At 47.3% G+C, this 17,736-nt stretch overlaps 1 protein-coding gene across 1 annotated transcript in view; it reads right to left on the bottom strand.

The window, feature by feature from the left end:
* NT5DC3 (5'-nucleotidase domain containing 3) overlaps positions 1 to 17,736 on the bottom strand; it is a gene marked incomplete at both ends in the record, with an annotated part of 66,567 nt that overhangs the window by 28,577 nt on the left and 20,254 nt on the right. The window contains one exon of the mRNA XM_080706133.1: positions 5,929 to 6,113. Coding sequence (XP_080562259.1) covers positions 5,929 to 6,113 — 185 coding nt within the window. The remainder of the gene's footprint in view (positions 1 to 5,928; positions 6,114 to 17,736) is intronic.

Below are 17,736 nucleotides of genomic sequence, written 5' to 3'. Positions count from 1 at the left end.
TGCGCGGGGCATGGAGGCGACTGGAGGCCGGGGCAGCTCCACCCTCCAGCCTCTGCCATTCTCCCATGGGACCCGGTGAGCCCTCCTGCCCACATCCGCAAACAACATGGCTGGAGGAGGGTGAGCTCTCGGCTCCTCTGCTGCCCCTAATTTGTGATTCCGGACAGCCAGCCAGCCAAGAAAAAAAATGTCCCCACACACAGCATTAGAGGAAATGGGCCAGGAGCAGCAAGCCAGGGAGCCGGGTTACTCAGCCAGTCAGTTCCAGCCCTCTCTGTCTGCAGCTAGATTATCAGGACATGCCACCCTTTAGATTTTTTTTTTTTTTCTTGTAGTACTGGGGATGGAACCCAGAGGAATTATATATCCGAGCTACACCCCCAGCCCTAGCTTTTTTTTTTAGTCTTTTTATTTTTGAAACTAGGTCTCACTGAGTTGCAAAGGGCCTCGCTAAGGAGCTGAGTCTGTCGGCAAAACGCAATTCTCCCAGAATGCTGGGATACCAAGCATGCACCACCACGCCCGGCCTAGAAATTTTTTTACCCCCCTCAGAAAAACAAAACTCATCAGGACCTGTGGATGTAGCTCAGTGGGAGACACTTGCTTAGAATGTAAGGTCCTAAGTTTATTCTCCAGGTATGGCATACACACAAAAAAACTCATCCAACATGGAAATCAACAGCAGTAAGAAATATCGACACTAAAAGACACTAAAATTCTAATGTAGGCCCCACCTGATTTCCTTCAGTACCTAGATCTGCCCTCAACCCCAGTGCAATCTGGGTGGGAGAGTATGGCGTGTGTGCTGGTAACAACAGTGTCCCACGGGCAGCGGCAGAACTGCCCCTACCGCTTCCAATGAAGTTGGCACCGAAGTGCAGCAGAGAAGCCGGGAGTTCCGGGGGCGCGTGCAACCCCCCAGTCCCACAGCCCGGCTGTGCTCCTCCTCTGTGGCCAATGAGAGACTCAAGACGCAGCTCCTGGCTCTTACGTGACGGAACTGCCCATGGGGTTCCGAGGTCCAGATGCCTACAAATGTGTGCATTTTCTAGACCTCTCAGTTGGATAGTTAAAGCAGCCTGGATTATGAACCTAATTAAAGGCAGGGCAGAAAGGCATTGAAAACAAAACTCTCCAAAAGCCACACAAAATAGGAAGGAGGGTAGAATGAGCTGGTCAGAGCACGGCGCCCCACCAGCCCGGGAATTCAAGGATGCTACGCCAAGCACCTACTGAGCGCACACTCGTGCCACGTGGGTAAGAACATGACAGAGTCTGGGTCCCTGAGAAGTTCTAGTCAGCCTGTACATGGTGGCACGCACCTGTAATCCCAGAACTTGGGAGGCTAAGATGGAAGGACTGCCAATTCCAGTCCAGCCTTGACAATTTAGCAAGACCCTGTCTCAAAATAAAAAGAGAAAAAGGGCTGGGATATAACTGAGTGCTAGAGGGCCTCTGAGTTTAATCCCCAGGACAAGATAAAAAAAAAAAAGTTCCATTCCACTGTGAGGAGGTAGACCACAGTCAAATTAACACACATACAAACAGTGCCCTGCAGTGATGGAGATTATAAAGAAAATGCAATGTAAGAGTCAGAGACCTGGACACAACAGGCGGACTTGTCCAAGGTCCCCTGGGGACAGGCAGGACACTCCAGGGCAGAGGAAGGAACGGACCCGGGCGCCCGCGGGCAGGAGCTTGCGGCTGGTGGGGCTGAGGCCTTGGGTGTGCTTCACACACTGTGCAGGGAAGGCTTGAGAGGCCTCCGAGCATCGGGCGGCGTGACCAGTGTCCAAAGCTCACTCTGGCTGTGCAGTAGCGGGCAAGAGCAGAGGCGCAGAAGGAGCCAGGAGGCCATGGCGGCCGGGGCTGGGCTCACACCCAGGCGGCCGCGCAGAGGACACGGCCTGAGCTTGTGTCCTGAGTGAATGAAAAGAGCTCAAGCTGCCCAGTAACTTCCCCCTGAACAGTAAAGAACAGAAAGGGATAAAAGCCTAACTAGCCATACAGTGGAGACACCGACCAAACACCTCTGCTGGGCAGCCAAGGTCAGTATCGCAGTGTGACAGCAGTTAAGGGGTGATGGAAATACAGTCTTCCTCCCGAAACCCTGTAACCCAGTTTAATCATGAGAAAAACATCAGACACGTCCCAAAAGACGAGAATCCTACAAACCTTGCGACTAGCACTCTTCAAAACCACGCAGAACATAAAACCAGGAAGGTCAGAGTACTGTCAGAACCAAGGGCAACCTGACTGTACTGGGGGCCGTGGCTGGGATCCAGAGCAGGAAAGGATACATGGTGAAAACCAAGGCAGTGTGAAGCAAGTATGGATTCTGAAAACAGTAACACATTGATACTGATTCTTTATGACAATGGTAAAATATTAACATTAGGGAAAACTGGACATGGGGTGTATGCATATATAGGAAATCTTCACAACTTTTCTATAAGCCAAAAACTATCCTAAAACTAAAGGTTCTACCTCTAAGCTGTGCCCCCAACTCTTTATTTTTTCTTTTAAAACAGTGTCTCACTAGGTTGCTGAGGCTGGCCTTGAACCTACAATCCTCCTGTCCCAAGGACCAGGGCTACGGGCATGCACTGCCACACCTGGCTAAAAGGTTATTTTAAAAAGAGAGGTCCACGGCACTTGCTGCGAAATTCAGTGTGGGATCAAGACCTCAAGGAGTCACGGTGTGCTAGGCCTTGGATGTGGACAACCAGGTTACTGCCGGTGCTCGCTAATGAAAAGAGAATGCAGAGAAAGGTGCAAACTTGAGGGATGAAACCAAGAGCCCTGCTAACACTCCCTCTACTCCTTGGTGGACACAGGAAATGAAGTACACATACTATTATCACCCAATCTTTTCCTTTTTATAAAAATCTTTTTTTTTTTTTTGGGTGGTACTTCTGCAGTGTAACAATGAAGGAGCTGGAACATTTTGTTTGCTTTTTGGAAAGACGCTAAATTGCAAACTGACTGTTCTATTACCATGCGTCTCAAAGGCAGATGTCTTCCTGTCTCCGCAAGCACATGAAGTACACGTGTCTTGGCAGGAAGACGGGCACCACACTCAGTGTGCCTTGGGAGAATTATCTCGTTTAATGAGAGCAAAAGAAAGATCTGCCTAAGTGTACTTGGCTCTTTTAATATGCCTGATATAATTAGTATTATAACATTTCTTTTTTCAGAGCAACAAAAAGATATAATGAGAATGAAACTTCAAGGATCTTCAATCCAGAGGCTTTTCAATCAAGACTCTACCTTTTTTTTTTAATCTATTTCATCTCACTTCCCCCCAAAATTTCATAAATGTTTTATGTCCATAAATATTTTACTTTCATGAATGTTTTATGTTCATCTGAACAAAACCCCATAGGGTAGAAAGGTGCTATTAACCCTTTACAGGGCAATGTGGAGTAGAGCAGTGCGTACAGACACGGACAGCTCTGAGTTTCAATCCTGGTTCTGCCTCCCACTGGCCCAGCGGTCTTGAGCTGGTAGCCTAACTCCTTCTTAAGCTACAGTTTCAAATGTAAAATAGAAACAACATGTGGGGGGAATGGTCAGCAGGTTCCAAATAACATTAGTAATAGCTAGCAGTTGCTGAGCGTTTTGTTTTGGTTTTTTTTTTTTTTTTTTTTTTTTTTTTTTTTTTTGGTGGTGGTACTGGGGTTCCTGGAAGCCCTTCTCCCTCCAGGCTACACTCCCAGACCTATTTTTACATTTTTATTTGGAAACAGGGTCTCCTAAGCCAGCATGCGCAGGTGGCTTCAAACCTGCGCGATCCTCCTGTCTCTGCCTCCCAAGCGCGGGGATTACAAGCGTGCGCCACCACGCCCGGCCTTGCTGAGCGTTTTTATGAGCTAACTAACTCATTTGCCCATCACAATAATACTGTGAGCAAAGCATTCCTACGAGGCCCACTTTACAGAGGAACAATGAGCCCAGAAAAACTGGGTGAGTTTATCAGGATCGTGCAAGAGCTGTAAGTGAAGAAAGCGGGGTTTCAAGCCCCACAGCAGGCTCAAGAACCTCTGCTACACTCTAGGCCCTTCACAGACAATCACTACACAGGGCTGTTGGGATAGTGACCAGCCAATTCATGAGTGAGATCAACACTCAAAAAAGCCGAGGGTGACTCGGCACTGGAGGCTGCACCAAGGCGACACCCCTTCGGCTCCATCCCAGGGTGGTGAACAGACAGCGTAGGTGGTGGCCAGAAAGCGCGGGCAGAACCACCCCGTTCCTCTGCTTCCATCCTCACTGTCCAGGGGAAACCACGGCTCGGACGGAAGAGAAGACGGCCTCTTGAACACACGGAGAAGCACGCCGTCAAAGAGGCCTGGAGTCGGTTCAGTGACAAGAGGAAAGGCCATTTTTGTCAAATGCTATTTCTGCATTTGGGATCAGGACGAAATGAGTTGCTTAAATCCATTGACAAACAAAAGCTGAGGCTGAGAAAATATACTGGATCAATGGTCAGGATCCAAAACTCACGGAACCTATGGCAGCAGGACAGAGGTGTCCAGAGCCCGGGAGGCGAGCCCTCACCTGTGATCACGCCTGCAGGCCAGGGCTTCCCATCTGAGAGGATAAACCAGAGTGATGGGGGGAGGGATGTTGCTAGCACAACAGAAAGAGGCGGGCCTGCTCCAGGGAAAGAGGAGCCTCGCGGCATGAGGGCTGGTCTATGTAACACTGACCACCGGGTGGCCACTTGGACTCAGTCAAGAATAAAACATGCATTTCCACAGTTGGGGTTCCTAGATGACTGACAGCCACACACTCCACCCACTCCAGCCCACCTTTGCTGCCAAAGGGGGTTGAAATACCACCCTCTTTGTTGTCTCCCCCATCCCCTCAGGCAAAGGAAGTTGTTCCCAGCATCCTCCACGCATCCTTGACTCTGTTTGGATGCCCACAGTGGCTCATGCTCTGCATGTGTGTGACTGAGCCAGGAGGCTGCCAGTCCTCCCTGGGCAGCACAGAGACCTGCTCATCTCCAGCCTCTCTGCTTCCATGACAGGCTTAGCCCTGAGGAGGCAAGGGAGGAAGGCTCCAGGAAAATCACAAGGCAGAAATGGTTGAGGGAAGGAAGTCAATGGCGAGAGTTGTACCAAGGCAGATTCATTCAATCTATGAAAGAACTCGCCAAAAGCAGATAGAAATCCTGGAGTGGTGAGCTCCAGCTCCAGACAGAGAACAGGACCGCATGAAAGAACTCGCCAAAAGCAGATAGAAATCCTGGAGTGGTGAGCTCCAGCTCCAGACAGAGAACAGGACCACCCTTCTTGGGATGGTGTGGGGCCCTCAAAAGAAACTGGCCATTGTCCTCAAACCAGATGAGGAAGGAGGTTAGGTGTCTCTCTCTACATAGATAGATAGATAGATAGATAGATAGATAGATAGATATAGATATATGTAAAATCTATCTTCTTTCTTGTTAAAAGTTCTCAAAAATACTAGGTATCAAAAGATATTCAGGTACTCTTCATGTAAGAAAGATATTCAAACCAGGTTTGAAGGTAGAATATCACCTACTATTAGACGAATTCCTTCTAACCAGAACTTAACTGGCTGCCATTTCATTGAGCAAGCACTGGAAGAGGCTTTGTTGGTGCTCTGCCCCTAACCCCCCACCCCCAAAAAATGAGAGTTTGCAGCTATCCACAGCTGAATCTCCACTGTGTATTTTGGGACAGACCCTTCCAAAAAGAAAGCTAAACATTTTTTTAACACAATTTTCCTCCAGATTAAAGTCACTTGGAAGTTTGGGATGGAACAAGATGTACTTAACATTCATTTGGTGACAGTTTCTGGATTTCTATGCACCAGGAACTACGGCATGTCTGCTCAGTATTGGTTATTCTCCAAATAGCCAAAGGGAAGCAGGGAGACTGAAAAGTCCCTGCGACTTACCCGGTGTTCATTGATAAGGAGGTCCCGAGCAGCATTAAAGATCAGAGTGTGGAGGTGCTTGGAATAAAACACCAAGGTGTAATCGTAATCGAAGCCATAGATTTCGATGTCCGACAGGCTCATTTCATTGTTTGCAAAAATGGCATCTGGATTCAGCAGGTTGCTCATAATCGAAGGAACCAATTCTAGAAGTAAAGAATAACTACATTATACCACATAATAAGTAAGGGTTAGGATGGCTTCTAAGTTAATGAGTAAACTAGAGCACAAAAGTGATTTGCTGTGCATTGTCAACTCTGCTCGGAGGCCAGACACGAAGGACCACAGGCCTCTTGGTTCCATTTATATAAAATGCCCAGAAGAGACAAACCCACAGGGAGAGACCGTACAGTAGTGGCTTCCCAGGACCAGGCAGCTGGAGAGGTGAGGAGTGGCTGCCAAGGGGTATGCAACAACTTCTTGTGTAGCTGGGTGCTGTGATGCATGCCTGAGGCTGAGGCAGGAGGATCTCAGGTTCAAAGACAGCCTCAGCAAATTAGCAAGACTCTCAGCAACCTAGTGAGACCCTGTTTCAAAATAAAAAATAAAAAGAGCTGGGGATGTAGTTCAGAGGTAGAATGCCCCTGCATTCAGTGTCTTTTAGGTGGCAATGAAAATTACTTGGAATTGACAATGGTGAGCACAATGACTATTTCTTAAGAAGATATTAAGAACCACTGAACAGGAGACTTTAAATGAGTGGATTATTTGGTAGGTAGATCAATCATATCTCAATGAAACTGTGGTTGAAAGAGTATTTAACTTACATAAAAAAGGTTTACTTTGTTTTTTGTTTTGTTTTTGTGGTACTAGAGATTGTACCCAAGGGCATTCTACCTCTGAGCTACATGCCCAGCCCTTTTCTTAATTTTTATTTTGAAACAGGGTCTCATAAGTTGCAGATGGCCTCACCAAGTTGCCGAGGCTGTCCCTGAACCTGAGATCCTCCTGTCTCCGCCTCCCAGGTCCTGGGATTACAAGTGTGTACCACAATACCCAGATGAGATTTACTTTGCTTAAAAAAAATACATGCTATATGACATACCTTACTGCCCAGATAAAAACTACTATTTTATGTATCTGCTACCAACATTTTTACATCTAATTTTTAAATAGTTGACCTCTTCCCATATATTCAGGTTTATAATTTCATATTCAATCATAAAGCTATTCACATGACAGACTCTTAGAATATAACCTTCACATACTATACAAGATGTTGTATCTATATTGCACAATTGTTTTCTCCTGTTTAATAAAAATATCCTTGCAATGAATGTCCTCACATGTGTTCACTTCTGTCTGCCTTTCACATGACTCTTTAGCTGATGTATCAGAGGTGTGGTCACCCCCCACGTGCGAGCAGGGGCCACTGGACCCCTCGTTGGTTATGAGTTTCTTTTTGTACCAAATCTAACTATTTGTAGGGTCTGCTAGTTCATGACTTATGTTTCTTCTTCAAGATCTTCCCAAAAAAATGCATTCTACCTTACAATTTCCATGAGTTTGATGAACCCTTTTAAGAACCTAAAATGTGGGCCAGGCATGGTGGCACACATTTGTTAATAGTACTTAGGAGACTGAGACAGGAGGATCACAGTTCACGGCCAGCCTCACCTACTTTGTGAGGCCCTCGGCAATTTAGGGAGACCCTGTTTCAAAATAAAGAAATAAAAACAGGGCTGGGAATGTAGTTCAGAGGTAGAATGCCCCTGGGTTCCATCCCCAGTACCTAAAATGTGGGACTAGAGGGCTGCTCAGAGGTAGCGTGTACTTAGCACATGAGGCCCTGGGTTTGAGCCCAGCATCAAAAAGACGCAGGAGAATGACAAGTGACCGTGAGATCCACCAGGCCCACCACCATCCACCCTCCCCGTGTCACCTCCAGGAACCGTGAGATCCACCAGGTCCACCACCATCCGCCCTCCCCGTGTCACCTCCAGGAACCGTGAGATCCACCAGGCCCACCACCATCCGCCCTCCCCGTGTCACCTCCAGGAACCGTGAGATCCACCAGGCCCACCACCATCCGCCCTCCCCGTGTCACCTCCAGGAACCGTGAGATCCACCAGTGCCCACCACCATCCACCCTCCCCGTGTCACCTCCAGGAACCGTGAGATCCACCAGGCCCACCACCATCCGCCCTCCCCGTGTCACCTCCAGGAACCGTGAGATCCACCAGTGCCCACCACCATCCGCCCTCCCCGTGTCACCTCCAGGAACCGTGAGATCCACCAGGCCCACCACCATCCACCCTCCCCGTGTCACCTCCAGGAACCGTGAGATCCACCAGTGCCCACCACCATCCACCCTCCCCGTGTCACCTCCAGGAACCGTGAGATCCACCAGGCCCACCACCATCCGCCCTCCCCGTGTCACCTCCAGGAACCGTGAGATCCACCAGGCCCACCACCATCCGCCCTCCCCGTGTCACCTCCAGGAACCGTGAGATCCACCAGGCCCACCACCATCCGCCCTCCCCGTGTCACCTCCAGGAACCGTGAGATCCACCAGGCCCACCACCATCCGCCCTCCCCGTGTCACCTCCAGGAACCGTGAGATCCACCAGGTCCACCACCATCCGCCCTCCCCGTGTCACCTCCAGGAACCGTGAGATCCACCAGGCCCACCACCATCCGCCCTCCCCGTGTCACCTCCAGGAACCGTGAGATCCACCAGGCCCACCACCATCCGCCCTCCCCGTGTCACCTCCAGGAACCGTGAGATCCACCAGTGCCCACCACCATCCACCCTCCCCGTGTCACCTCCAGGAACCGTGAGATCCACCAGGCCCACCACCATCCGCCCTCCCCGTGTCACCTCCAGGAACCGTGAGATCCACCAGTGCCCACCACCATCCGCCCTCCCCGTGTCACCTCCAGGAACCGTGAGATCCACCAGTGCCCACCACCATCCGCCCTCCCCGTGTCACCTCCAGGAAGGCACAGAAGTGAGAAGACGCCATCTCTGCAGCCACACTTTGAGCATTCACAGAACACAGAGGAGAATTCACAGTTTTCCACTTCCCATTGAAAATGAGAAAATAAATAAGAAAAAACCATCTGACCCAGGAAGACATCTCTCAGATACAGGAAGTGTCCCAGATGACCGCAGGGGCGGCGAGCCATGATGGAGAGACTGCTCCCTTAGGTGAAGTCTCAGGCTTTAGGCTTCCATGAGCACGTCCTCAGTGAAACCGAGGCGCAGAGACAGGGCGACGGATTTCAAAAGACAGAGGAAATACGCTATTGTTACTCAGGTAGTCACTTAGGAGGAAGGATTGTACGCGTTTATTTTGTGACAAAAGCACAGGCGGCCCTGTTTTGCTAAAATGACGTGACACAGCATTCTTTGGCCTTTTATGATGTCTGTACATCACACTTTGCTTCAAACAGCTCAAAAACAGACAAATGCTGAAAGCAAAAGATGTTTTACCTATGAAGACACGGGCAAAACAACCAACATTCACACACAAAAATCAACCCGGCTCCATCAAAACAGCTAGTGTCTTACAGTGTCTTTTTTTGTGATGGGCTCTCGCTACGTTGCCCACGCAGGTTCTGAACTCCTGGCCTCACGCGATCCTCCTGCCTAGGCCTTCTGAGTAGCTGCCACTGTGCCTGGCTAATAGTGAGTATTTAATAAGCACCACCATGCACTACGTGCAGTCTAACAAACTTTACACTACCTCGTTTAATCCTTACCAGCAAATACTATGTAATGTCCATTTTACACGAGCGCACACCTGAAGTACACAGGAATTACATAACGTGGTAAGGGACACACAACTGCCGGGCGCAGGACTGCATGTGAACTGGGAAGTCTGGCTCCAGAACCCGTTCTTAGCTCCCTTCCCAGGCTCATGGGGATCCAGCAGCACCTCGAAAGGAGGCTGTTTCTCTAGAACACAATGGCATCACTCTATCATTTCTGAGCTTCCTGAACCCATTCTGTTCACTTCGTTCTGTGGACAGCTGCAGTCTCTACTTCTGCTCTGCAGAGCCACCTGAAGTACCCAGAAGCACTGCTCACGTGGGTGACGGCGCCCATGGGGGCTGAAGTCCCAGTCACAGCACGGCCGCTCCAGCAAGGTGCCTCAGCATCCCACAGGCTCCCTAACAGCCTTGAGACGTTGGTCCCTTTGAAACCTGAGAGAAGCTCCTCACCCTAGAAAAACGCACACACGGATTCTGCAGAAAATTCTAGGGTGGTGTCCCCCAAATCCTGTTCACGACCGCAGTAAGTTCCCACATGACACCTTCTTGGAACCCAGTCTTCATATGACCACACAGAATTCCCAGGCCAAGGAAGGCGACTGCGTGAGGGATCGTTATCCCACGCTGATCATCTAAGTGGCACCGAGTCTGCAGAAAACCCTGAGTCAGTTTTCACCAACAAGTCCATTTCAGTTTTGGGAGGTTTTTTACTTGTATTTTTCTTTTGTTTTGTTTTGCAAATCACACACACCTGAGGACAGTAAACAGGCTGCTGTTTTGAGAAACTCCCAGGCAGATGGTTCACAGGAACCGGCCCAAGAAGGGGGCACCTGCAGTCCCGAGTGCCGCAGCCTTTGCTGCCACCGATGCTGGTGGACACTGCAGACCAGGCCGTGTCCCGAATGTGACCATGGAGCATATGATGTAAGCGATGCGGGATCACTTACAGCAACCCAAAGCTCCACTTTCACCCATGCCCTTTGCAAGGGAAGTTCTAATTAAAGCTTATATTTAGAAATCATTTTAGCAAGAAAGTCCATCTGCCCAAGACCGTGCAAAGCTCTCAAAAGCTGAGACCCTAGTAAAACCCTACAGGCGCATGGCCCAGGAGCTGCCAGAGGAAGTCCCTGCTAACAAGAAAGGCCGGGGGCGTGTCCATCCCGCCAGGTATCACCTGAGCACCCGATGTCTGCCCTGACATCTCAAGACAGGCACGAGGGAGAGGGGCTTAAGAGGGATCTCGGCACAGCCTGCAACTGTGATCAAAGCAGAGGTGAGAGTGAAGGCAAATAAATACAGGGCCAAAGGAAAGGATGCCAACCACTCCCAAGGAGAAACGGCTCGTCTACACTGCAGACCGCAGCAAAAGCCAATGCTCGTGCCCAGTTATGTACTTGCCCAAAGTAGAAACGAGAGTGGCTTCATATTTAGAAAGCAAATTCCTTTTGTGCCTAATGGATGCTGACAGCAAGACTATAAAACAAGAACAGGGGAACAGACAGCTCCGTTCTCAGCCCCACTCTGACTGGAACTCAGTTCTGAGGGCCACTGTGAGCGGGGGCTGTGTGCCCCCGGGGCCAGTGGGGACAGGGAGTCCCAGGTACCCACGGCAGCTGCCAGCCTTTCCTCTGCTCATCTCCAGGAGACAGAAAAGTGGTGAACAAACTATGGGGAAATCCTGTAAGTGTTGTTTTGATTTGGATTTGTTGGTGCTTTTAAATTATGGGGAAATGCATTTAATGTAAAATTTAACCTCTTAACCACTTCCATCCAGTGACGTTAAGTACATCCACTTTGCGGTGCTACCATCACAATCATCCCATCTCCAGAGTTCTTTTCATCTTGCAAGTTGAAGCTCCTTACCCGTCAAATAGCAGCTCTCCCTCCCCTCCCCCACAGCCGCCACTCTCCTGCTCTGAAGCCGCTGCTCTAGGTACCCTGCAGCGGTGGAGTCATACAGCACTGCCCTTTGCCGCACCCTCAAGGTTCACCCACAGGGACATGTATGTCAGCATTTCCTCCCTTTATAAGGCTGAATAATATTCCATTGTATAAAGACCAGGATGTGTTTATCCATTCATCCACCAACAGGCTCTTGGGTTGCTTCCACCTTTTGCTTATTGTGAATAATATCAGCCAAATAATAGCTGCTATAAACACTATTATTCAAATCCCTGCTCTCAATCCTTTGGGCAGATCCCCAGAAGGGGAATTGCTGGGTCACATGGTAATTCTATTTTCAATTTTTTGAGGAACTGCCATATATACTGTCTTCCACATGGGCTGCACCATTTCTGTTTTGCTTTTTAAGACCACCTTAGGATACCATTCCTTCCTAAATCTTATGTTTACTACTAATAGAAAGAAAACAAATGAAGTCAGAACTTACATACAGAAGTCAGAAATCTTCTCCCTATGTGAGGAAACGTTTGAACTGCACAGAGACCTGAGCATGGGAAGTAGAACTGTTGCCAACTGCCCTGTCCCCTTTAATGTTCAGAAATGCTAAATGACAGCTGGGCGTGGTGGTACATGCTTATAATCCTTGTACTTGGGAGGCTGATACAGGAGGATCACAGGTTCATGACCAGCCTCAGTTATTTAGTGAGGCCCTTGGCAACTTAGTGAGGGCATGTGGCTCGGGCTGCTCCCGGGTAGTGACCTGAAGGCCTCTGCTGGACATCAAGGCTGACCAGGGCCCCTAGGGGTGACCTGCACTTTTCTGGCAGATCGCATGGACTCTGGGAGAAAGTAGTTTGCAATTGACGGCACTTGGCTTGGGCGACACTCGGGTAGTGACCTAAAGGCATCTACTGGACCCCAGAGTTCCGACCGCCCCTTTGGGGTGTTCAGCCACCTTTCCCTATTCCCTGCTGCTTCCAATAAACCATTTACTCCCCTTCCTGAGGTCTGCGGGTGTCATTCTTCGCTCACCGTAGACAAGAACCCGGTAAGGAAACACCGAGTTTCTTCTCAAGAAACTCCGTTTCATCTTTGATGAAACACCAGGTTTCTTCTCAGGAAACCCCCGTTTCATCTTGGGGGGGCTCAGAAGAAACCCCTGTTTCATTAGTGAGACCGTGTTTCAAAATAAAGAATAAAAATAGGACTTGGGGATGTAGCTCCGTGGTAGAATGTCCCTGGGTTCAACTCTCAGTACTGAAAAAAAAAATGCTAGATGACTCTTAAAGGCCTCAAGCCTGGCAGGCCGGCACTGTTTGTCACAGGGCAGTGTGTGGGGTCAGAGCCAAACAGAAGTCGATGGTCTGAGACATGTCAAGGGACGTTCCTTGTGTCTTCAGAAAGACAACGTGAGCTCTGAAAGTCGACCACGTTATCACTTCCTCACAGCATCCCAGGAACCTCAGACAGGAGGGTTTGCAGGAGCCCCCAACTGAGGTCCCCAAGGCTGCCCGTGGCCACTGAGTGGCAGCTCCATGTCCAGCTCGCTCCTGTCCAGTTAGCCTCTCCTCCCAGCATGCAAGAAAAATGGCTCTTCTTTCAAGAGATCAAGAAATGACAAGTGACGTGTGTCATTTCCAAAGCAGCACAAAAACACACGTGACAGAGAATTTCCTACAAAATGAAGGAGCCAGGAAAGTAAAGGCCCCACACAGAGGCCGGCTGCCCTGAAGAGAGGCCACAACTCCCAGTGGACTTCTATGATTGGCAACTGAGTTTGGTTACATCAGTCCGTCGTCAGCCACTGAGACTGTGGCGCTGCTTGTTACTGCAGCATAACCCAGTCCAACCTGACTGTGCCTATTTCTCCAGTCCCCTGAATTCCCCGAATGGTCTAGGAGGCGAGGCCTGGGGTAGCCCAGCATTCCCTTACCAACGCTGAGGAGTGTGAGGCAGGCACAGAGCCCCATCCAGGAATCACCATCATACTTTCCCTGCAGCCAAAATGAATCATGAGTCCCATCAAGTCAATTTCTAGATCTGTCAAAAAATTTCAATGAAGAGGTATGCTTTTCTTCTAAACTTGGATCTAAACAGACATAAATCTGAAGTTGTAAGGGGTCATGACTAGGAACCTGAAAAAGACGCTACTGAGAGAGAGAGAAAGATCAAGAGGCAGAGGGGGCCACCCAGTGACATCGGCTGACCCAAGGACCACGTCAGCTCCAGCATTTCCTCTAAACTTTTCAGTATCATAAGCCCACAAAAATGTCTTCTTTTTAAAATTTCTTTTGCTTAAGTTACATTGGTTTGAGTTAAGTTTTCTATTTCTAGCAGCCGAAGAATACTAAGTAAAAATTCATTTTAAAGATAGCCACTCAAAATTCTTACTGACTACAAATTAACTTTTTAATCTGGCATCAAAGGCATTCCAATGTATACTTTAACGCACATTTCTGATCTTAAATTCTCCTTCACATGCCCTATTTCTAACACGCTGGCTGATACACTACCAAGTATTCTCCAACATATACTGGAACTAAGTACTGAGTTAAATCTGCCTAGGAAAGCCGGGCGTGGTGGCACACGATTGTAATCCCCGCGCTTGGGAGGCAGAGACAGGAGGATCACAAAGGGTCGAAGCCAGCCGCGCTGGCTTAAGAGACCCTGTTTCCAAATAAAACATAAAATAGGTCTGGGAGTGTAGCCCGGAGGTAGAAGGGTTCCATCCCCAGTACCACCAAATATAAATAAATAAATAAATAAATAAATAAATAAATAAATAAATAAATATCTGCCTAGGAAGTCCAAGCATTAACACTGACTGGTCAGCTACCTAAAAAGAATGCCAAGTGAGATTTTCCTTCACAGTCTACCACAAAATAAACACTATGTGAATCAAAGAATTAGAAAAGATAAAATTAACATTAAAAAAGTAGAAAAAAAGAGTTTACTATTTACTTCATATCTGAACAGAACATCACTTTCCAAATGTTAAGGAGAAAAAAGGCAAAAAATAAATCGTGAAAAGTATTTGCAGATCTACAATATAAGTTTTTTAAAAATCTGTGCATCCATAAGCTTCAAAAACAATAATTTGGAATAAGGGGTATATTAGATATAAGATTAAAAAACAACAACAAAGGACTTATATCTTTAATATTTAAAAATATCCAGAAAAGGACTTCCAGGAAGATGGCGACCGAGAAAAGCGGGGCTTAAGAGCCCCGCTAACAACCAATCTCCATTACCACAAAATCAGCACCTTTCATAGCCAGAAAACACCATCACCAGAGAAACAAAAAAATCACCAGGCTCCAGAGAGAAAGCGGACTGAGAACAGAGCTCAGAGCCACAGAGGAGATACACCACCCTCACGCCCGAGGACTCGGCAGCAGCGCCATACTGCCGGCGGCAGCGGCAAATTCACTGGACGGCTACAGCAAGCCGAGGTGAGCCGTTGCAGAACAGCCAGGCGGGATTTCTCGCCGCAGGTAAAATCTAAAGCTCCCAGTGGCTGAGCTCAGCACACACCGCAGGGATTCAGAGTGGAAATCAAAACCAAGAAGAAACACGCCAGCCTCACGGCAGAGGGCGTAGCAGCGGCGCCATACTGCCACCGGCGGCAGCAGCAGAGAATTCACCAAATCCAGTACAGCTACATCTGCGTACTCAAGAACAGTGAGTCAAATTGCAGGCCACAGAGGAGAAATCCCAGTACTGTACTCCCTGGGACTTGACCCAGTGGGGGAGGGGCGGTGGCAGAGATATCACACCATAGGAGAACGTGCAACCTGGCACCCCCCACAGTCTAAAGCAGCCTCTATCGACTCCCTGGGTTGGAGACTCTGTGATACAACCCAGTAAAGGAGCAGTGGGGTCTGAGATACTACTGACTCGAGATCCAGAACACCTTAAGTGAAGTCATAGTGACCCAAGGGAAGAACCCAGAGAAGGCACAAACTTCCGAAATCATGGGAAAGAGAAATAATACTGGAGCAATGAATGCCCACAACCCCACAACATCAGAACCCGATAAAACAGAAAATCAGAGATTTCTAGATCAAATCAGGAAAATAACTGTAGAAATAATAGAGGTGCTTCGAAAAGAATTCAGAGAGAGCCAAAAAGAGATAAAGGATGCAATTAATGAACTAAAGGCCTCAATTCAAAGCACAAACAACCGATTAGACAACATGAAGAACAGAATCTCACTCTTAGAAGATGAGCAATCCAAAAATGAGCGCATAGTTTCTAATCTAGGAAAAAATATCCGACAGCAGAAATCTGATATTGAAGAAATATGGGCCCATTTTAAGAGAGCTAACCTAAGAATAATTGGAATAGAGGAGGGAAAAGAAAGTGAAACCAAAGGGATCAACAATCTCTTCAAGGAAGTAATAGCAGAAAATTTTCCAAACATAGAGCAAGAGGTTGATACACAGGTCCAGGAAACTTATAGAACTACCTTTAGACAGGATCGGAGAAGAGGATCCCCACGCCACATAATTGTCAAAATGACCAATGTGGAAGCCAAGCAGAGAATCTTAAAGGCAACAAAAACAAAAGGCCAAGTGACATTCAGAGGCAAACCAATTAGAATCACTCCAGACTTCCCAAACCAAGTCATGAGAGCCAGAAGGGCTTGGAGTAACATATTCCAAACTCTGAAAGAAAACAACTTCCAGCCAAAAATTGCCTACCCAGCAAAACTTTCTATCAAATTAGATGGAACAATAAGAAGCTTCCATGACAAACAGAAACTGAAGGAATTTATGTCTTCAAAACCAGCGCTAGAGAAAATACTCCAAGAGATTAACTACAAAGAAGAAATAGGTAACACACACCAGAACCAGAGAAACAAGAGTTTCCATCCAACAGTCAACTAAGATTGGTTATCTGTGGAGATTCATTACTTATGTTAGTCTTTTACCTATCTTTAAATGGTATTGTTTGCCTTTATTGTTGTTAATTTTTAGGATTTCTAGTTGGAATATTAATATACCTTCAGATATAGCATTTAGAAATATTTTATCCCATTCTATTAGTAACTGTTAACTCTGTTTACATTGTCTTTGGATATACAATTTTTTTTTTTTTTTAGGGAGTTTGTATACTCTTCTGTTGCCTGTGCCATTGAAATCATATCCAAGAAATCACTGCCAATTTCAATGTTGAGAGGTTTTATGACCCAGATTTTCTCCTAAAAGTTAACGAATGTGATCAGAGGTGCTGAAATACACTTGAAACCCCTAGAGTCCAATTTTTTAACACAAACCACATCACAGAAATGTTAAGATGACATTTTTTTCCCAAAAATTATGATTTAACTTTATAAATAGCTATATTCAAGTCATTTAGCTACGCTGTAGTATGTGCCCTAGATTTCAAGCTGATCTCATTAGAAATAAAAACAATGTTCAGATTAGAAGGCCCTGAAGAAATGAAGGTGTGCAGGGGGAAGAAAGAGGTTTCTTCCTAGAGAGTATTAGACAAGGAAGTCTCTATTCCTCATGTTCCACTAAGCTTGATGCAGATCTTCCCAGAACTCACTGGGCCAACAAGATATTCTGATCACTGATCATTACATACAAATACTTGGTAGGAGGCAGCGTACATGGGTCTCCCTGAATGTGAGACATGAGTTACAATGCTCACTTCACAGAGGAGGAAGACAAGAGATGAGATGAGTCAACAGCTCAGCGTCACAGTTCTTTGTTCATAATATATTTCTACGTTCCTAAACCAACAAAAGTTAGAACAAATTTAAAATACAGGTGCTAAGCTGGGCCTGGTGGCGCACGCTTGTAATCCCAGCATTTGGGCTTGTAATCCCAGCATTTGGGAGGCTGAGACCAGAGGATCGCGGTTCGTGGACAGCCTCAGTTACTTAGTGAGGCCCTCTGCAACTCAGTGAGACCCGGTTTCAAAATATAGAATAAAAAATAGGGCAGGGGGTGTAGTTTGGAGGTCGAATGCCCCTGGGTTTCACCCCCAGACCTGCAAAAAAATATAAAATAAAATAAAATAAAATAAAATAATATAAAATAAAATAAAATAAAATAAAATACAGGTGCTGCTTAGCTTATAACAGGGTAACATCCCTAGAAACCCATGGCAAGTGGAAACAATTAGAGTTGAAAATGCACT

This window comes from Muscardinus avellanarius (genome assembly GCF_963383645.1).
Source record: "Muscardinus avellanarius genome assembly, chromosome: 11".
NCBI classification, from domain to species: Eukaryota; Metazoa; Chordata; class Mammalia; order Rodentia; family Gliridae; genus Muscardinus; species Muscardinus avellanarius.
This window is presented reverse-complemented; position numbering and strand designations above follow the sequence as displayed.